The sequence below is a fragment of the Mytilus californianus genome, unplaced genomic scaffold, assembly GCF_021869535.1.
Source record: "Mytilus californianus isolate M0D057914Y unplaced genomic scaffold, xbMytCali1.0.p SCAF_1, whole genome shotgun sequence".
Taxonomy (NCBI): Eukaryota; Metazoa; Mollusca; class Bivalvia; order Mytilida; family Mytilidae; genus Mytilus; species Mytilus californianus.
In genome coordinates, this window is record NW_026262581.1 from 59578198 (window position 1) to 59601227 (window position 23030).

Consider the following 23030-nt stretch of genomic DNA (forward strand, 5'->3'; position numbering starts at 1 on the left):
GAGAAAAATTGGTTTTGATTGAGTGTTTAAGTCACTGCTAGTTTGTTTATCTATTGCAATCATTTTACATGTATAGGATGTACGATCATCATTTTTTCTAATTTAAAACAATCTGGATACCCAACTACAAAAGCATTTGGGTTCTGTCAGTTTTAACCCCAAGTTTCACAGAAATAGAATACAAAAAACCATCTGATTGTCTTTAAACCCTATAGTTTTTAACATAGAGCAAAAAAAGTCATACATAATAAAATAAACATATCAAAATAGAATTTGTACGTGGTTACTATGCCAAACATTCACTTGTTATAAGTGCATTAATGTATATACAACAAAATCATCATTAAAAATAAATAAGATGTGATTCATGAGTATTACAAGCAACCAAATTCCAGGGTGTCATGTGAAGGGCAAACTTATTTTCAGGCAGTCTGAAATATAAAAGAGCAAGCAAAATTAGGTCTGATTCACACATCATTAAGTCTTACTATGCAGGTCCTATCATTTGACAGGTTATGTGCAATTTTCATGTTTTGGCCTCTCATGACTTTCCATGATTTCAAAGGGGGTTTAGTTCATTAATATTTCACAGAATATACTTCAAAGACTGAAGGAACATAAATTCAGACCTAGACCTAGAAATTTGGGACTGAAAACTAGAGGTTCTAAATAGCCTATGTTGCTCACCTGGATCTGTGGGGAGTTTCAACATTGAAGACTAAAATATAATTCATGACTAAGATCTCTTTGTTGTTGATCTTGTCTTGCAAGTCATTTTTATACATTTTCTTAATCTACTACAGTTTTGGCATAATATGAAAAAAATAATGGGAAAAATCGTAGAGTAATTGCAATAACCCCGTGGACTAGCTTTAGACCAAACATAAAATCTTTCCCTTCCATAGAAGTCAAAAAAGGTTTTCTACCCAAGGTCTTTCAAACAGATGGACAGATGGAGCTGAATGGTTACTAGACCTGTTTTCACCATTGGGGACGCAGGTATAAACAACAGTAAATAAAATAACTAAACAGCACAATTAAACTTTCATGTGAAATCAAGGCCAGTATATAAAGTCGTGAAAACAGTCATTCCTTGTAAGTAAAGTATATAGTAAAGTAAAGAAACAGTAAAATTCAATTTTTTTGTGAAATCAAAGCCAGTATATGTATTGTTGTAAAGTCATGAGAAAAGTCATTCCTTGTTTGTAAAGTATTAAAGTAAGAAAAAGGTCATACCTTGTATGTAAAGTAAGAATTGACTTTAAAATAAATATGCAAATGAAATAAAAAATGCATAACAAAATTATGATGTGCTTCAAAGCTTGCACAGACTACTTATCTAAACATCTCTCTAATAAACTGAAAACAAACAAGACTGCAATGTTAGAACAGGCTGAAACCTACGGACAACTTAACTCCTTTATATGATTTAAGGCCATGTAAAGGTTGAGATACGTTTTTGCTTTTGAGAGTACAAAAGGAGGAAGCAAAAACAATGCATCTCAATGATTAGGACTCACAGTCTTGTTGAATAATAATTATTTAAAGCATTTTTCTTTTCCTGAAATATCATATGACTAAATGCAGACAAGTATCTAACCCAAAATGATTTTTTCATCTCAATCTATGGCCCTCCTTATTATAATACCACTGGGTTAGTTTATCCTTACCATTAATTTTGTTAAGGTAGTTCGTGTGTCTTTTTCTGAGCATCCATTCTGGTCATGTTGCAAAAATACTTTTTCATTTAAAATATTATACCAAGTATCATTCAATATACAACAGAAAAATCTAGAACTTGAAATTCAAAGATTAAACTATCAAAAAATGAAGTGCCATTAAGTGTATTTAAAATTTTTAGAAAAAAATCCTTTTCAAGAAAATAAGGCCCATTAGCGTGTGTTTTTATTTAATTTAGGATGTATTTATGAAAAGCAATTCTCTCATTAAATTTTAACCAATTCTATAGTTTAATGACTCCTCAATTAAGAAAAATTAAGTTTCCCCTATATAACCCATATAAAATAACTGATTTTGTTAATTTCAATGTATTTTAACGGAAAAAAAAGGTCCGTGACCCCCAGTTTTTATACTGAAATTTGAAGATACATTTACCCAGACATTTTTCACAGAAGTTTAAGAAATATCTATAGTAGAACATTTAGACACCCCAGCTACCCTAAATTGCAATTGACATAAATTTAAAGTAAGTGCTACTTATCTACCTAATAAAAAGACAGATGCCTGGAAAAAAGGTCTAAAATATAATCTGAATAGTGGGGCCAAATAATCTCCAGAGATGACCAATGATAAAGGGAAGGGGCAAAAATGTCTCCATGGAAATGAGGTGTGCAAAAGCTAATGCATAAGCCTACCAAATATCATTGACCCACCATTTGCATTTTCTCTCAAAAGACCTTATCACAAACTTAAATAATTGTTGATGCCATTGTTGCCATCACAATTTTTTTAAACAGCAAGCCCAAGTTTTAGTCTCCATGATTTGGTTAAGTCAAGACAAAAGCAAGCAGATATTTATCAAGCTATGCATTGCTTAAAAACACCGCCAGCATAAAATAAAATTCATAATTAAAAAGGAGAGATAAACTTTAACTGATCAAAGCCATATACAGACAAATAAACTACTTAAACAAACTAGTTTTCTAGATGTACAAAAAAGATATATATGTATCTGGTATTAATGTCATTCACCACATAAACTTATTTAAAACAAAAGGTAAAATGTCTTTAAAAAAATGCAAAATCTAAAAAGTTGAATAACACATGGAAACTGAATATAACTCCTACATATTAAATTGAAAAGCAGTTTCAGTGGAATCATAAATTACAATAAATCAAAATGTAAATTTTTCTGTTTTTGGTTTTAATAGAAAACTTATGATTTCAATTTGGACTAAAATGGAACCAAACATGGAGGCAGTAGAACTAAAAAAACATCTAATGTCTGTTTTCATTGCTTAGATTTGTTTATAAACCAGTTGTTCTTACAAGATGAATGACAGCAAATGCTCATACCACAACAAGAATGTATCCATAGTACACGGATGCCCAACTCGTACTATCATTTTCTATGTTCAGTGGACCATGAAATTGGGGTCAAAACTCTAATTTGGCATTAAAATTAGAAAGATCTTATCATAGGGAACAAAAACTACCTTGACCAAAAAATTGAACCTGTAGCGGGACAGACAGATAATGCCCTAGGTGGGGCATAAAAATCAATTGGAATCATTAAGATTTGACAGGAATCACAATTGTATAGGCATCATCCAATATTAATTTTCTGTAACTAACCTATTACACTGTGGCATACAGGCAGCTGGATCAGAACAGTACTTGCAATCTGATGTTGATGACACAAATGGATTGTGCCTGTACTTCTTGAGTTTATTAAAGTTTATCCTGTTTCTAGTTTGGTACATAGCACATGGCATGTCCATCGTGGGACATAAAGGAACTGTCTGCAGTAAATGATGCTGGTATGACTTTGCCAAAGTACTAAACTTAGAAGCTTCTTGTAAATCACTGAACAAATAGCATGTGTGTTCTAAAATATAAATGTATAATATAATTTTCTGATTTGTGAAAAAAATTGATTTCAATCTAAGTTATTTGTAGATTTCTATCTACAACTGTTTTCAATACAATAACTTGCATTTTAACACTATGTTCTACTTTTAGTCATAGAAGCCATTTAAGTTGGCAGGGTTGATTATCAGACACATTTTTGAAACTAGATACCCTTTGGATGATTGTGGCCTAGTTTGGTTCATATTGGCTCAGTAGTTTCAGAGGAGAACACTTTTGTAAAAGTTAATAAATTATGGACGATGGACGACAAAATGTCAAGTAATGAAAGTAGCTCACATGGCTCTTATGTCCAGCTGAGCTAAAAACGAAACAAAACCAGTAGTTTTTTATGTCAATTCGCAAATCCCAATTGCAAATAATTTTGGATGATTGAAATTGAATTGTTTCCCTTTTTACATTTGAAAAAGTGTTGCAAATAAACTTGATATCAATGTCCAGCTGGTACAGAATTTTATTGCTATTTTGTGTATTTTTCCTTTGATCTTTTTTTTGTGATAATTTTTCATATCATGCTACACGCTTGAGATAGAAAATTATTGTCAGAAACTAAGGATGCACGTGCCGTTGTCAAAGTAAACATCAACAGCGTCATAGGCAAAATAGCGATAAACAGATTATCAATGGTCTTTCAAACTTGAGGATGTTTCTCGGCCACATCTGATCTTAAGGCTGTCATCCTTCGATGAGATTGTAGCTGAGAAACACCCTTTCGTTTAAAAAACCATTGATAATCTATAATTATTCCACTACTTCCAAAGGATAATAATCTGTTATTTTAAACTAGAGGCTCTAAGGCCCTGTATGTTATCATCAATTTTATCTATCAACTTCAAATCATAAAGTAATATTTGATAAATATTGATCTATGCAACTGAATTTAATTAAGATTTGAAAAGTATTGATGATGATAGAGAATTAAAATGGTGTTTTATACTTTCTGCAAGTAATTTATACATCTGCTAGCTATGGTTTACTTATATACCTTTATTTCAGAATTGTGTTCCCATGGTATGAGTTGTGACATAGGGTAAAATTGGCAGGAAAGAAAAAATCAAAACCAAATTGATTTAAAACAAATGTAACCACTATCTTTTTTTTTATCCTAAAATATGAAAATACAACATAACCCTGGGAATTAAAGTTTGGTAGCTAACTTACTTTTAGGAGCTTGAGCATGAACACTGTAATCCTCTGTAAACCAACTCCACTCATATAAAAATCTACAACAAAAGCAAGGAAATACAGCTTTAATATTCTGATGTTAGCTAAATTTCAAATATTGCAAATAGTAAAGAGAAAAACAAACTATTGGTGAAAACTAATGAAACATAAGATCATTTTATTCTTTTGTTCCATTATTTATGTTGAAATTTATCTATTGAATATTCCAGCAAAATTTTAGTTTGATATGAATCATTTACTTTTGAGAAGACATTGTATGTATAACTGATGCAAAACAGGAAAATTGCTACATTGTCAGTTTTCCTATAGAATCTCTGTGGTTCTCTCTGGCTTCCTCCACCAATAAAAACTGACCGCCACCAAATAGCACACTAGTGCTGAAAGTGGCTTTAAATAACAATCAATCAATCAGTCCAATGACCTTTCCATGGTAAAAGTTAACCTAAGAGAGTAAAGAATAACTTACATGACTGTTTCTGTAAACATCCAAAAAATAAAGTTTGCCAACTGTTTGAATGGCTGAAAAAAAAGAAAATTTAACTTAAATTTACTATTCTGTTTTGAATTATACAATAAATTAGAGGGGTTATATTTCAACTTGATACATGTTCTTTGTCAACAGACAATACAGCAATTCATTATAATATGTTGGCCAGGATGTGCTAATTAATTGGATGATGAAATACATATTCCATAAATAAGAGGCTTCCACGAATCTGATTCACTCACCTAACAATTTCTCTCCTTTATTGCTTAAGATAAGATAACTAATAACAAATTAAGCTTGAGATGGTTGTTTTCATCAATCTTCTAAAAATTCTTAACTTTTTCCAATGTAGTTTCATAAAAGATGATTTTTGAAAATAGGCCATACAGAATCAAAGACTCTAGAGGCCATATTTTTTATCCAATCAGAACCAATTGCACAGAATATGCAGAGGACCTTCTACCATTCCTATCACGTTTGATTAAATTGGCAAAGAAATTTCAATGAATAAAAGGCTCTAAAGAGTCTTTGTATTTCACCTGGATCTAAGTGCATATTCAACAATGGCCACTCTCCAACATTGTACACTATAATAATTCACGACTAAAATCTCTTTTCTGTTGATGTTGCATTGCTGATAAAAAAAATTCTGTTAATTTCTCTCTATTTGCTATAATTTTTGCAAAAAACACAAAAATGGGTAAAAATCATAAGTCAAGGGCAGTAACTCATATAAGAAGTGGACTGACAATATTGGCTTATTTGTTGATCTAATCTTGCAGATTATTTTTGTTATTTGAAGTTTCTCTCAATCTATTATAGTTTTCAAGATAATGGGCAAAAACGCAAATAATTGGTAAAAATCATCATTTTAGAGAAATAACTCCTTAATAAGGAGTTGTCTGAACATTTCCACAGTTTTCAAGATAATAGACAAAACTCTTTACTCCTATATTCTATTTCTAGCCATGTTGGTTGGCAAGCAGGATTATTGGACACAACTTTTAAACTAGATACCCCAATGATGATTGTGACCAAGTTTGGTTCCAATTTTCCAAGTTTCAGAGGAGGATATTTTTGTAACAGTTAACAGACAACAACGGATGACAAGTGTCGAGAAAAGCTCACTTGACCCTTCAAGTCACACAAGCTTATGGCTTATTTGTGCCACCAAGGCTGCTGCTGTGTTTGCCATCAACACTAAATGAGAATCTTTTGCATGGATGAACTTCCAAACATCAATCTCAAAGTTCAAAATACTGCAAATTGGTCAATCAGAATCAAAGACTGCCTCTAGCAGCCATGCTTTTCATCCAATCAGAACCAACTGAGTATTGTTTGTAGGGGACGTATCAAATGCTATTCCTTTCAAGTTTGCTTAAAATTTGCTTTTTCCATATGGTTTCATTTGGGAACTATATGTAACCAATGAAGCTGTGTCAGCCAAATAAACAATACTAAAGCATAGACAACTAATAACAAGATTGTAATGAACCAGTCCTTCTCCTGAAGAAATGACAACCTATTAAATAAGCAGTAGCACCAAAACTGAATGATACACTCTTCTTGTGCATATTGAAATTGTTGTGAGAAGAATGTGGAATATTTAAAAGGCATCTCATCAGAAGTTAGTAAAATGGCTCTGTAGGAAAACTTGCATGAGGGCATTCTTGTTAAATTTTCATGAGAATGGTGAAAGCAAATAAGAGTTATTGAAATACATGTAAACATACGATTAAACTATGGTATGCCATAAGTCCTGTCTTAGATGCCTTATAAACTAAAGATTATTGTGAAATCTAAGTAGCCTTATAAACTAAAGATTATTGTGAAATCTAAGTAGCCTTATAAACTAAAGATTATTGTGAAATCTAAGTAGCCTTATAAAACTAAAGATTATTGTGAAATCTAAGTAGCCTTATAAAACTACAGATTATTGTGAAATCTAAGTAGCCTTATAAAACTAAAGATTATTGTGAAATCTAAGTAGCCTTATAAAACTAAAGATTATTGTGAAATCTAAGTAGCCTTATAAAACTAAAGATTATTGTGAAATCTAAGTAGCCTTATAAAACTACAGATTATTGTGAAATCTAAGTAGCCTTATAAACTAAAGATTATTGTGAAATCTAAGTAGCCTTATAAAACTACAGATTATTGTGAAATCTAAGTAGCCTTATAAACTAAAGATTATTGTGAAATCGAAGTAGCCTTATAAAACTACAGATTATTGTGAAATCTAAGTAGCCTTATAAAACTACAGATTATTGTGAAATCTAAGTAGCCTTATAAAACTAAAGATTATTGTGAAATCTAAGTAGCCTTATAAAACTACAGATTATTGTGAAATCTAAGTAGCCTTATAAAACTACAGATTATTGTGAAATCTAAGTAGCCTTATAAAACTAAAGATTATTGTGAAATCTAAGTAGCCTTATAAAACTAAAGATTATTGTGAAATCTAAGTAGCCTTATAAAACTACAGATTATTGTGAAATCTAAGTAGCCTTATAAAACTACAGATTATTGTGAAATCTAAGTAGCCTTATAAAACTAAAGATTATTGTGAAATCTAAGTAGCCTTATAAAACTAAAGATTATTGTGAAATCTAAGTAGCCTTATAAAACTAAAGATTATTGTGAAATCTAAGTAGCCTTATAAAACTAAAGATTATTGTGAAATCTAAGTAGCCTTATAAAACTACAGATTATTGTGAAATCTAAGTAGCCTTATAAAACTAAAGATTATTGTGAAATCTAAGTAGCCTTATAAAACTACAGATTATTGTGAAATCTAAGTAGCCTTATAAAACTAAAGATTATTGTGAAATCTAAGTAGCCTTATAAAACTAAAGATTATTGTGAAATCTAAGTAGCCTTATAAAACTACAGATTATTGTGAAATCTAAGTAGCCTTATAAACTAAAGATTATTGTGAAATCTAAGTAGCCTTATAAAACTACAGATTATTGTGAAATCGAAGTAGAACTTATTAAAATTGATACTTAATTTCTTCATTTAAATTGTTTCAAAAATGAAATACTTACATTTAGTAAAAAAGCAGCTGAGTTTTCACCATCTTTTGGGAGTTGCTTTTTACACATGACTTGTTGATTCAAATATTTTTCTCTAAAATATATATAAAACATAATGCTAGTTCTCACTAAAACCTTAAATTAGATGTAATTTGTTGATGTTTTTTTTTATAAATTTCAAACTAATATGTACACCTCATAAGCATCAACAAACCTTATATATCTCTCAAGCAGCTAATCACTATAGTACCAAAAAATTGAAATTCCATAAAAAGTCTTATCAAGGAAATTTGATATCACTGTGAGCTGAAGCAAACCTTAACAAACAAGAATATGTCCATAGTACACAGATGCACCACTAGCACTATCATTTTCTATGTTCAGTGAAATTGGGGAAAGATCATATCATAGGGAACATGTGTACTATGTTTCAAGTTGATTGGACTACAACTTCATCAAACACTACCTTGACTAAAAACTTTAACCTGAAGCGGGACAGATGGACGGACGTACGTACGAATGAACGAACGGACAAACGGACGCGCAGACCCAAAAACATAATGCCCCTAGGTGGGGCATAAAAATTTACAAACCAATTGAAGCTGGAATATTAGTTATGATTATAAAGTAATCCAATTATCCAATTGTGTAATGCAAATGAAGTTATGTTCAAGGAAACCTTTTTTTATCACAAATGTGACAAGAATCTTGGACATAAGAACGGAAGCCTCATGTCAAGACAGTTTTGCATTACAATGATTTTATAGACCAATGAAACATGGAAATGTGCTATTTAATAATAAAACATGTACAATAGAACTGTAATTTTTAATTTAGATTCTCAAAGCAATAGAAAGGATTATGTATTTTCAAGTAAAAAATTTGGTTCACACTAAAAAAGTCATATTTACAGTAAACAATTTCAAACCAGACTTACTGTTTGTAAAAGTTGTTGTCAATTAATTCTTGCATTAATGACTGGTCTTCTAAAAGTTTACCAGCTGATGTCATCTGGAATAAAGTATTACTAAATGTAAAATATCAAGTGTTTTATCTCATGTTTTAATGTGCTGCTTCATAAAAAAAATCTTCATTTGTTTTTTGTTTACTGATATTTTACATAAAAATTTGATGAAAACCTGTCACAGGTCACATTTAGATGACCTAAAAACTTACAATCATAAAACTGCCAGTGGAATTGTTCATAATTTTTCTTGTACCCTTTAGCAAGTAACAGAAGAGATGTTCTTATAGAGGACAGGCAAGATCAATTTATCGTGAAACTACTGACATATTTAAGTAGGAAAAAAATCAGTCTCTGTAGGAGATGATTGTAATGCACAATTTTGTAATTTAAACAATGTTTGATGATGGTAAAAGTGAAACTTAAGAATACCTTGAAAATTTGAAAATTCATTGATTGTTATTTGCTACATGTCCAGGGCAAATATTCAAAATGAAAAATCATCATGTGAAGAGCTCAAGGGTGTTGACTGAAATATTCACAGCACTTTTAAATAGAAATGACAAAAAAAAATTGTATAATACTATATCTTCTATGATCTTGTTTTTTTAAATACAATCCATTCATTACAATATAACACTTACATTTTCATTGTCCATGTTAGAATAGATGATATATCCATTACTGTCTAAAATATAACAGGTTATTTGATCCTGAAAACAGATTTTAACTTGTTGTTCATTTTCCTCCAATATACTTGTAATAAAGCATTTAATAATAAGCTACCGGGTAAGTAAAATTGGGAATATTTAGAGCTTGAAACATTGTATAGAAACCTGTCCAAGACTGTATCTTACCCTCTAGATGACTTTTGGTTATAGTTATCTCATTGACATGTTACCCACATCTACTTTTATTCTTATTTAAATATTTCATAAAGAGAAAAAAATTTTAAGAAGACAATTTAGAGGTTATTCAAGTATCACAGCAATAAAATCAATCATTTGTGGCTGAATATTTTGAACTTGTAAAAATATTCATATCACAACTCTTGTGATCATATTGTTTCATTCTTTCAATCTTCAAACTTAATAAAACTAATATCAACAGATAATTTGAATTTCCCACATCTTCACTTTGCAATATTTTGATTAACTTGGAAAAACTCCAATAAAATTAGGTAAAAGATTCATAGTTTTAACATTAGAACTCTTGTCCTGTTGGTTATAAATTTTAATCACTCTTTACTAAACAGGTTTGAAAAAGTCCTTTTTAAGTGTGAACATGTCTCCGGATACAAGAAGAATAAAGAGCATCGCCATCAGCGCATGATACGCCCGTCACATTTTAAACAGATAAAGTTCCATAACTCTTCAATGCCATATCTGAAATTTATAAAAAAAACTAAGGGGAGGTTATTTTAATAGATATAAACCAGTCACCAAAGTTTCATGAAAACTGCTCAAAGCACTTTTGAGTTATTGTCCGAAAACTGGAAATTCCCACCTTTTTTATGAATAAAACCCCATAACTTGGAAACGTAAAATCAAAAATGTATAAAAAATGAAAGGGAGCTTACGTCAATAGTACTAAACAATTCACCAAAATTTCATGCAAATTGGTAAAAGTGTTTTTGAGTTATTGTCAGACATGTTGATGGCGGACGGACAACAGTATACCATAATATGTCCTGTAAATGGGCATATAAAAATACAAAAATTGTCCATTCTTCAATTTTATAAATATGTTTGTTTGTTGATGTGTAACACAACTTTCAGCTCATTAGCTACATCATGGAGGCCAGTTTCTATTAATACGACATCATTATCAATATGGAGCCAGTCAAAGTACAAGAAAATATACTGTTACTGCACTAGATAATATTAACTTGGAAGAGGTTTTTGGTGTGTTTACTACAGATTCATATCATGGTTATAGGTATACCACAATTAAAATATTCAACAAGTACAAATTTGCCATAGGATTGTATGCAGTTTTTTTTAACCAAACCACAAAATCATATATCCATGAAATTTGGCACCAATCAAACTAAATGAATCCACAGTAGACCTAGAAACATTAGTTGTAATAAATCCTGTAACTTATACTTACTTTGTCCTTACAAGACAATGAGCTATCAGGATTTGTCTGAGGTACAGACATATTTTCTATTACTTCCTCCATACGTTGTGTAAATGATAAGTATTTCATTTGTAACCCCACTACCAGCATTGTAAATTTTTGTTTATATATTGGTGCTGTTATTGTTATAACCAAATTTTTTGGATGAGCTGAAAATGATAAAAAAAAAGACATTTTATTTGTTCGGTTGGTCTCTTGTGAATTTTGTAAATTTTGAACTGTAACATGGATTTATGTTACCTGAATTGTTGCAAGAAACCCTAACAACAAATAACAAAATATATGCAATAAATCTAGCAAGTACAACTGATAGAATTGTACAACTGCAAAAAAAGTATATCAGTTAAACAGAGAATCAATAAAATTCATCAGAATTATCATACTATCACTAGTATCATCTAAACAGAATATTTCTACCTATGTACAGTGATGGCAAGATCATTAACTATAATCTTTCTGATGGCCAAGATAATGTACAGGTATAACAAGCTGTACTGTCAGCTATTCATCACCAATTATACTCCCACCCAGTGTTGTTGACCCTTTTTTGCAGTAAATACTTGAATCCATCAAATCTTAATGAAGCTTGTAGTTGTTGAGGAAATTGCAACATTTTTTTTGTATATGTGATCAGGTTTTTTTCATCATAGTTAAATAGTGAAAATGTCTATTGGTTTGAATTGGTCATTTCCTAGACTGGTAGTCATGATGTATCAATAGCTCTAAGAGCCCAGATAAAGCTTGGTGTCATATAGCAAGAAGTGATGACTTGTTCTGAGAAAAATGTGACAGCAAGGTGTTATGACAGATGCAAATAGGTAAACCATTACACCTCTTTATTTTGAGCAGGGACATAAAAATATATATAAAGACCACATGACTTTGTACTAAGAGAACATAGATGATTACTTACTAAACAATTCTGCATGATAAGGTACAGAATATGTATAATTATATCCATATTCCAATCCTTCTACTGTTTGTCTGTAATATTTATTCTTTACAGTCTCCCTATTCTCTTTTATAAAATTTCTGTAAAATACAAAAACAACAGTACTATAAGTCATTCAAAATCAAAGTGTTTTTTATTCATATCAATATGTCTCTTTCCTGAATTTCTGTGGATAACAAGTAAAAACAAATGAAACTGTGAGCTACTGCTCTCTGATGATACCCCCGCCGCAAGTGGATAATTGTAATATTGTAAAAATATGTAAGTGTTCGGTAAACAGGAAGTTGCTGAGTGATGAATCTGAAAATGCATCACACCGTATAGCTGACTTATATAAACCCTGAAACCAAATTTCAGAAATCCTTGTAATGTAGTTCCTGAGAAAAATGCGACGGAAATTTTCAACTTGGATGTCATGTGTAAAATGATGTAAGTGTTCAGTAAACAGGAAGTTGTTGAGTAATGAATCTGAAAAGACATCACACGGTATAGCTGACTCATATAAACCCTGAAACCAAATTTCAGAAATCCTTGTAATGTCGTTTCTGAGAAAGATGTGACGAAAAATATTCATGGGACGGACGGACGGACTGACGGATGGACAGACAGAGGTAAAACAGTATACCCCCACTTTTTTAAAGCGGGGGTATAATGAAAACAGTATACTAAAGTACCAATGGCTTTCTTTGAGTGTGCAAATTATGTTGCTTTTCAACATTGAGGAGCATAAATTATAGAAGAAAACAAGTTTTTCATTTTTTATTAAATTTATGTTAGCAAAACTTTATCAAATTAATAAACATGCACAAAAATTATTGACAAGATTGCACACACTGAAATGTCTTTACTGATCATGACTGAAAAACTGATTATTTAAGTGAATTTTTCGAAGTCCAAGGACCATAACTCTGCACACAAAATCATCAGACCGGAACACACTTTGGACTTGATCTGTGACTTGTCATGATAAAACTATATACCAATTATCAAATCAATATCTGCAAGCATGACTAAAAAAAGTGTGGAAAACTGATTATTTGCGTGAATGTTTTAAGTCTAAGGACCATAACTCTACACAAAATCATCAGACCGGAACAAAATTTGAACTTGATCTGTAACTTGTCATGATAAAACAATACACCAATTATCAAATCAATATCTTCAAGCATGAAGAAAAACTGATATGCCGGACTGACGGATGGACAGACAGACAGACAGACAGAGTGCATCCTTAAGTCCTCTTAGTTGGTAGGGGACTAATAAATCATATTCTCCCAGTAGTACATATTTCTCACACTTTTATTCAAAGTTTCTGTTGTTATTTCAGTGACCAAGATCAAAAGAGGGATGGGTAGTTGGTGACATAATATAATATAACATAACATAATACAAACACAATAATTTTGTGGTCATATAATAAGAGATAATGGACCCTTCCATTTAATAAAATTGCTCTTTTCTTTGGAGGGGGGTTAAAATATTTTTAAAAATCTAAATACTTACGGCTCTGTTAAGTTTGCTGAGGCTGTCACATATTTTGTCAATCCAGCTGATGTCCACAAAAACACTTGTTCTATCCCAAAACTGAAAAAATCAAATCTCATATTTAACTTTCAGGGGAAACAAATATCTACATCGCCTGTTCAGTCTACAATTTCCTTTAGCTTCTGCACATTTTCGTTTCAGATTCAGGAAGTGTCCTATCAAGACATTTAGTCACTCAAAACATGTTAATTTAGAGTAAAGTATAGAAAATGAAATGGTCTTGAACCTGAAATCATCATTAAGATGAGAATTTTAGCCATACAGCTAGTATTTGTCAAAAAGAGTATAATAAAATAAGGACAAATATGGAATAAATAGACACTTACTTTGGGATGCAAGTTGGAGCTTTCATTAATAAATTTAGGACTAGTAAGTCCACTCTTTTTACTGCTTGTATTTTGGTGAAAAAAGCAAGTAAAACTTGTGAAACCTGGAAACTTATAACAAATACAATCTTAATTTCGTGTATGATACCACACAATGTTATCATATAGAAACATACCTTTTATACACATCTCTTGGCTTCACTCTTGTATCATAACTAAAAAAAGATGATTGGATTATGTATCTATGAAGTGAGTTTATTTTATGCAAGATCATCAGGACAATAAATTGGAAAGTTTTGACCTATCAAATAAAGTTTATATTGCTTTAAATTACTCATTTACTCATTTTCCTTGAAGCAAAACTCCAGAAAAAATACAAATTTGACACCCTTATTTTTTTTCTTTAGTTCTTAAAGAAACCAAGTTACACTGATTGTAAAGAGAAAATTTGGAACTAGAGGCTCTCAAGAGCCTGTGTCGCTCACCTGTATTTACTGATGCTTTGGAAATCATGTAAAATAAGGTTAAAATCATAATTAATAGTATTTGAAGTTAGATATTATAATGATATCTAAGATAATAACAAAAAAACTGCAAAATTTTTGTAAAATTACTAACTCAGTGGCAGCAACCCAACAACGGGTTGTCAGATTCGTCTGAAAATTTCAGGGCAGATAAATCTAAATCTGATGAACATTTTTGCCACCTGTCAGATTTGCTCTAAATGCTTTAGTTTCAGAGATATAAACCAAAAACTGTGTTTTACCCCTATGTTCTATTTTTAACCAAGTTGGCCATGATGGTTGGAAGGCGGGGTCATCGGACAAATTTTTTAAACTAGATACCCTAATAATGATTATGGCCAAGTATGGTTAAATTTGTCTCAGTAGTTTTAGAGATTACAAAAATTTACGAAAAATTGTTAAAAATTGACTATAAAGGGCAATAACTCCTAAAGGGGTCAACTGACAATTTTGGTCATGATGACTTATTTGTAGATCTTACTTTGCTGAACATTATTGCTGTTTACAGTTTATCTCTATCTATAATAATATTCAAGATAATAACCAAAAACTGCAAAATTTCCTTAAAATTACAAATTCAGGGGCAGCAACCCAACAACAGGTTTCAGAGATATAAGCCAAAATCTACATTTTACCCCTATGTTCTATTTTTAGCCATGGCAGCCATCTTGGTTGGTTGGCAGGGTCATCGGACACATTTTTTAATCTAGATACCCTAATGATGATTGTGGCCAAGTTTGGTTAAATTTGGCCCAGTTGTTTCAGAGGAGAAGATTTTTGTAAAAAGCTAACGACGACGGACGCCAAGTGATGAGAAAAGCTCACTTGGCCCTTCGGGCCAGGTGAGCTAAAAACCGAACACATTAATATCTTATTTGAAAACAATACCTTGCAGAAACTTGTTCCCTTGCTCTTTTGGTCCATTCATCTAATATATCACTTGTTATACTCCAATCCCATTGTAAATAACTATCACTATACTCAGAACCTGTATCCATAAAAGTAAGGTTTATTAGAAAAGCTTAACAACCAGAAGCATCAATAAAACATTTCAATGAGCCCTCTAAAAGATATAATAACTTTTAGGGATAGGCACAGGGTAGTTAAATAACACAAAACAAGCCAAACTTATGTGCATGTCAGGGAACCTTGCTTGTGGTTTCTTATCTTAATGTTAGATATTGCTGTTTGTTTTTTTTATTTCTTTATAAATGTTGTAAAGAACTTGTCTTTTGTTAAAGAAGGACTATTTCCCACTTTCTGTTTTTGTGTCATTGTCTCATTGATGTATTTGTAAAGACACTTGCCTTTGATAAAGAATGACTATTTCCCTTGTGATGTTTTTGTGCCATTGCCTCATTGATGTATTTGTAAAGACACTTGCCTTTGATAAAGAATGACTATTTCCCTTGTGATATTTTGTGTCATTGTCTCATTGATGTATTTGTAAAGACACTTGCCTTTGATAAAGAATGACTATTTCCCTTGTGATGTTTTGTGTCATTGTCTCATTGATGTATTTGTAAAGACACTTGCCTTTGATAAAGAATGACTATTTCCCTTGTGATGTTTTTGTGCCATTGTCTCATTGATGTATTTGTAAAGACACTTGCCTTTGATAAAGAATGACTATTTCCCTTGTGATGTTTTTGTGTCATTGTCTCATTGATGTTTTTGTAAAGACACTTGCCTTTGATAAAGAATGACTATTTCCCTTGTGATGTTTTTGTGTCATTGTCTCATTGATGTATTTGTAAAGACACTGTTGCCTTTGATAAAGAATGACTATTTCCCTTGTGATGTTTTTTGTGTCATTGTCTCAATGATGTATTTGTAAAGACACTTGCCTTAGATAAAGAATGACTATTTCCCTTGTGATGTTTTGTGTCATTGTCTCATTGATGTATTTGTAAAGACACTTGCCTTTGATAAAGAATGACTATTTCCCTTGTGATGTTTTTGTGCCATTGTCTCATTGATGTATTTGTAAAGACACTTGCCTTTGATAAAGAATGACTATTTCCCTTGTGATGTTTTTGTGTCATTGTCTCATTGATGTTTTTGTAAAGACACTTGCCTTTGATAAAGAATGACTATTTCCCTTGTGATGTTTTTGTGTCATTGTCTCATTGATGTTTTTGTAAAGACACTTGCCTTTGATAAAGAATGACTATTTCCCTTGTGATGTTTTTGTGTCATTGTCTCATTGATGTATTTGTAAAGACACTTGCCTTTGATAAAGAATGACTATTTCCCTTGTGATGTTTTTGTGTCATTGTCTCATTGATGTTTTTGTAAAGACACTTGCCTTTGATAAAGAATGACTATTTCCCTTGTGATGTTTTTGTGTCATTGTCTCATTGATGTTTTTGTAAAGACACTTGCCTTTGATAAAGAATGACTATTTCCCTTGTGATGTTTTTGTGTCATTGTCTCATTGATGTTTTTGTTAAGACACTTGCCTTTTGATAAAGAATGACTATTTCCCTTGTGATGTTTTTTGTGCCATTGTCTCATTGATGTAAACTCCTCATCTTGTATTCATACTTACATCCTTTTCCTCCTCCTTTAGATTTTTTACCATCACCAGAATTTTTATTATTTCCATTGTCAGAAAATTTTTTTACCAAGAAATTTTGTAATTCATTGAAGTCCGTCCATTCATGTTTACAATAGCGCCTGCAATACAAAGTGTGTAGAATTAATCTTTTTTATGTCGATTATTATGAACTTGTTCTGCAAAGAGCACATGCTCCATATTTTTTCCGTCAGTCAAGCTAAATTGGGTTTATTATGGGGAGAGGTGGTGGAGTGGAAGCTGTCATGCCAAATCAAAGCTACCACTCCCCCTTTTGCACTTTGGGTTAGCTTTTGACCTGGCATGAATTTTCCAACATCTTCCACACTTCTCCAAAATTAGCCCAATTTAGCTAAAACTTCAGATTTTTCAGTTTTCTCATTACCATTGTAGAATAAAACTAAAACATGTCTGCACATGGGACTATTTTCAGCTGTGGAATAAAGATTTTATTTCTTAAAGTATCCCTTCATATAATCTGAACAGGAAATGGAACACTTATTTATTGGATTTAATGAAGGTCTTTGCACATGAAATTCTGAATAAATGTGGATGAAGGAGGTGATTACTTCAGCAAACAAAATGTTGGGATGGTTGTTCTTTTTTATGAATGACTTGTGCATTTCATTGATAAATTGACATGGATGTACATGAAAAAAGTGAAGTTACTGCATTGTTAGGAGATGTCAATATCCGCAATCTGAAAAAAATATTAGGCAGTAGGATCAACAGTAAAACGCCAATAAAATGAGGGTTCCATTTCTGGTCATATTATCTTTATGTGATTTAACCATCTGTTTTGTTTACTTTTTTTTTTTTTTCATCACCAAATTTTATACACTGCATAATTTTAAGCCATTTTTACAGGTAAAGGATTTACAGGTTAAATTTAATACTGATTAGATTAACAAAATAAATGACAAACTATGTAACATAGAGTTCACTGTATCCATTAACCCTGTAATTTTTTTTAATGTCTCTACATCTGACCAAATGTATGTCCTAATAACCTATTCAAATTTATCATGTTTCATAAACACATTTTTTCAGAATTCTTACCATGTTGCTAGTTCTGTATGATCGTCTTTTTCTGAAAATACAAAAAGGCTAAATTTACAAATGTGTAACAAGTGTATACAACTATTTGAAAGGTAGGTCAGGAGGAATTTTTACAAATGAAATAATCATTTTTATTTGTTGCCTTGCCAGCCTATTTTTTTGTGAGGAAGAGCTGCACAAAACTTTATTTCAATTTTGTTGTTCACAATTATGTTCCTATATTTTGAGACTGTACGTCAACTCTTGGTGTCTTTGTGTTGTTAGATTACTGTCTCATTCCCTTTTACTTCACATCTACTTTATTTATACAAAAAATACCTGCATAAATAAAGCAACACATTTCAGATGTTATATTTGATAAGGAGGTGAACTGTACCCCTCACTGATGGAAACTATTATATGGTAGTTAACATTTAATTCTATCACCATCTCTCCAAGCTATTGATGATGATGAACTGGTATTTAACTTCCAGTGGCAAATGTTACATGCATACCAGGAAGAGATAAATTAATGTGATATTAATATAAACCCTGCTTTGTACTTGAAAATATGCAGAGCCAGGTTTTTATTTAGCTAGTTCAAAAGATAAAAGTCTGTCAGAAGCCATGTCACCCTACCTGAACAGATTAATTAAACTAGTTGGCTCTTATTCCTAAATGCTGCATGTTTAGCTAAGAAAAAGAAAATACTAAGTACCAGTTTTTGGTTTGACCTGGTAGGGATTGAAACCATGACCTTACACACTATACCAACTTTTCGACTTGGTATTTCAACACATTAGATACAAAGTATGTAAATCTTCTGTTTATCAATATGTTGTAAATTTTAGGCATAGACAATAATAATGAAAGAACCTTAGTGAGCGCGCTCACATACCCCACGTCCCCACATTGTCATTGGAGAAATAAAATAAGTGTAAGGAAAAAAAATTGTATCAGAAAAAAAAAATTGAATCATAATTTCCTGTCAATATGCACATCTACATAGTATGTCCTTATTATCTACACAGTTTCATGAAATTCTGTTGTGTGGTTTGAGAGGAGTTGCGATGACAAAAGGTTGCAGTAGTAAATTGGGCAAATAAGTTCAAAGGGGCATAACTCCTTGAAAAAAAAATGAATTGTAATTTCCTGTCAATATGCACATCTACGTAGTATGTCCTTATTATCTGAAAAGGTTTCATGAAATTCTGTTGTGTGGTTTGAGAGGAGTTGCGATGACAAGAAACAGGACTGATGGACTGACGGACGGACAGACGGACGGACGGACAGACAGACGGACGGGTCAAAAACATTATACCCTCCGCAACGCGTTGCATGGGGTATAATAAGTATTTCTAATAAATCATCTTTACCCACCAAGCAAATAGCTTTATATTATCAAATATTATCAATATCACATACTTCTGCTTTTGGTCATATCTGTTCTGTATGATATACTAGGTACTCTCTTTTGAGCTAAAGCAATGCCTAGGCTGAAAAGACAAAAAAAAAAACCCAAAAGGTAACATTTAAATACCAGAATGTATACTTTTGTGACTAAGTATTTTTGCATGCCAAAATTATGAAACTATTTCAAATGAGGCCCTAACTCACACATATGGAACATACCTCTGCCAAGTATCATTTTAACTGTGGTTCATCCCTTGATATGATAAATGTTTCAGTGACATTTGAATTTTTTATACTGCTTTCTCATTATAATGATCATTTGTGTACTAAGTTTAAAGTTGGTGTTACAACTTCATGTTTAACATGATATGCATTGATATGGGACAGATGCTCAGACCCCAAACTACAATGCCCCTTTTATCATAAGTGGGGCATAGCAAAACAACTTTCAACAAAACACCATGTGTTTAATAATACACTAACCTAAATTCTGTCTCTGCAATTTTAGAATAATAAAAGGTGTAGTTCCTCACTGCAATTCTCTTCTACAACAATTCAAAAAACAAACTTTTATTTACACATGTATAAGAATTCTGGAGATTTACTAATATTTTATGAACTAGTTTCTGCACTATATTTTACTTGCATTACATGCAGTGAAATTGTGAATTTTCTATTTTTATCACCAATAATTTGCCACACCAGTATTTTACCATGGCTAATAATGATCAGGACTGGGACAAGCACTATAGCTGAATCTTTGTCAGCCAGCTTTTAAAAAACAGTACTAAATTATTTGAAATTGGTTTTAAAATTGAAATTCATGCTTTAGATGAGAACATTTCACAACGGTGATGCTTTAAAAAAAGAATACATCACAAGTTACTTGAAACAATACAACACACTTGTGAAATATCTTTATTTTATAAATACCTTTCCAAATTCTGGACAGTTGTTATCAACATCATAAGGCACTTTTAATGTTAGGGTAATTGGTTCTCTTTTCTTCCCCAATAATAACTTTGTTCTCATCTAAAAATAAATGTAGATATTTACAAATAGAAAGCTAAATTAAAATGAACTTTCCGTGAAAACATATAATCATTTCATCCATCCTTCTGAAATACAACTTTTAAAACAAGTGCGCTGTTTTTTTTAATCTGAAATCCAATGATAATTTAATTGCAATGTGGACACTTGAATAATGTTCTACTGTCAAACTAAAAAAAAATGCAGACACTATTTCCACAGGAAAAATTTAAAATTTTTGTTTAATATTTACTTCAGCCATGGTTTATTTCGTAAAAATAACTAACCAATCTAAAGAAGTAAAGAATGCTGTTAATTAAGTTGAACAAAAAAAACCCCAATAAAAATCAGACTTCAAATAATCAAATACAACTTAAAATTATTAAAGTAATTTCTTATAGTTTGTAATGGTGAAACTGTGCAATGCATATTTTTGACAAATGTGCTAAAAGTTTGGAATAAAATATTTCATACAGCAACCTAAACATTGTACATCATATATCACCTGCTGTAAGAGTTCATCATCCTGAGAATATTCTACATCAGTTATATCAACATTTTGAAAATTGGGATGCAATTCTTGAATTTTAGCTGGGTTTGGATTAAATCCATCTTCTGGATCTTGCTGAAAAATAGAACAAAATTACATTTAAATACAGTGATCGCCTAATCTTTTTTTATAAATATTTTGCTTTCAAATGTGGAAATGAAAGAAAGCCCTAAAAACAAAAATATAATAAAAACTAGAGGCTCTAAAGAGCCTGTGTCGCTCACCTTGGTCTATGTGCATATTAAACAAAGGACACAGATGGATTCATGACAAAATTGTGTTTTGGTGATGGTGATGTGTTTGTAGATCTTACTTTACTGAACATTCTTGCTCCTTACTATTATCTCTATCTATAATGAACTTGGCCTGGTAGTTACAGTGGAAAATATTTTGTAAAAATTTACAAAAATTTACAAAATTTATGAAAATTGTAAAAAATTGACTATAAAAGGCAATAACTCCTTAAGGGGTCAATTGACAATTTTGGTCATGCTGACTTATTTGTAGATCTAACTTTGCTGTACATTATTGCTGTTTACAGTTTATCTCTATCTATAATAATATTCAAGATAATAACCAAAAACGGCAAAATTTTCTTAAATTACCAATTCAGGGGCAGCAGCCCAACAACGTGTTGCCTGATTGGTCTGAAAATTTCAGGGCAGATAGATCTTGACCTAATGAACAATTTTATCCCCATCAGATTTGCTCTAAATGCTTTGGTTTCAGAGATATGAGCCAAAAACTGAATTTTACCCTATGTACTATTTTTTAGCCATGTCGGCCATCTTGGTTCGCGGGCAGGGTCATCGGACACATTTTTTAAACTAGATACCCCAATGATGATTGTGGACAAGTTTGGTTAAATTTGTCTTAGTAGTTTCAGAGGAAAAGATTTTTGTAAAAGATTACAAAAATTTACGAAAAATGGTTAAAAATTGACTATAAAGGGCAATAACTCCTTAAGGGGTCAACTGACCATTTGGTCAAGTTGACTTATTTGTAGATCTTACTTTGCTGAACATTATTACTGTTTACAGTTTATCTCTATCTATAATAATATTCAAGATAATAACCAAAAACGGCAAAATTTCCTTAAAATTACCAATTCAGGGGCAGCAACCCAACAACGGGTTGTCCGATTCATCTGAAAATGTCAGGGCAGATAGATCTTGACCTGATAAACAATTTTACCCCCATGTCAGATTTGCTCTAAATGCTTTGGTTTCAGAGATATAAGCCAAAATCTACATTTTACCCCTATGTTCTATTTTTAGCCATGGCGGCCATCTTGGTTGGTTGGCCAGGTCACCGGACACATTTTTTAAACTAGATACCCCAATGATGATTGTGGCCAAGTTTGGTAAAATTTGGCCCAGTAGTTTCAGAGGAGAAGATTTTTGTAAAAGTTAACGACGACGGACGACAAGTGATGAGAAAAGCTCACTTGGCCCTTTGGGCCAGGTGAGCTAATGAAGAGCCTCTTTTCTCCCCCAATGAGAAGACTAGACTTGACAAGCCTTGTAATTAAAATTGAACATCAGGAATATGTCAAATAAATTAGACATATTGAAATTTTTATTACATGCAGATCTTGTGCACAAGCCTAAAAATGTAAAATGCTTAAAGTATTTGCCACTGGATATTGAGCAA

The 23030-nt window shown here is 31.5% G+C and overlaps 1 protein-coding gene across 1 annotated transcript in view; it reads right to left on the reverse strand.

Annotated features, from left to right (window-relative positions):
* Positions 1-23030, reverse strand: part of LOC127724298 (voltage-dependent calcium channel subunit alpha-2/delta-3-like) — a 140355-nt gene that overhangs the window by 5260 nt on the left and 112065 nt on the right. The window contains exons 17-33 of the mRNA XM_052231259.1: positions 21333-21452; positions 20732-20830; positions 20282-20343; positions 19811-19881; positions 18407-18437; positions 17321-17448; positions 15658-15757; positions 14422-14460; positions 13878-13958; positions 12336-12454; positions 11393-11571; positions 9925-9993; positions 9254-9327; positions 8329-8410; positions 5261-5313; positions 4771-4832; positions 3316-3568 (exon numbers count right to left, since the gene is read on the reverse strand). Of these exons, the coding sequence (XP_052087219.1) occupies positions 3316-3568; positions 4771-4832; positions 5261-5313; positions 8329-8410; positions 9254-9327; positions 9925-9993; positions 11393-11571; positions 12336-12454; positions 13878-13958; positions 14422-14460; positions 15658-15757; positions 17321-17448; positions 18407-18437; positions 19811-19881; positions 20282-20343; positions 20732-20830; positions 21333-21452 (1622 nt within the window). The remainder of the gene's footprint in view (positions 1-3315; positions 3569-4770; positions 4833-5260; positions 5314-8328; positions 8411-9253; positions 9328-9924; positions 9994-11392; positions 11572-12335; positions 12455-13877; positions 13959-14421; positions 14461-15657; positions 15758-17320; positions 17449-18406; positions 18438-19810; positions 19882-20281; positions 20344-20731; positions 20831-21332; positions 21453-23030) is intronic.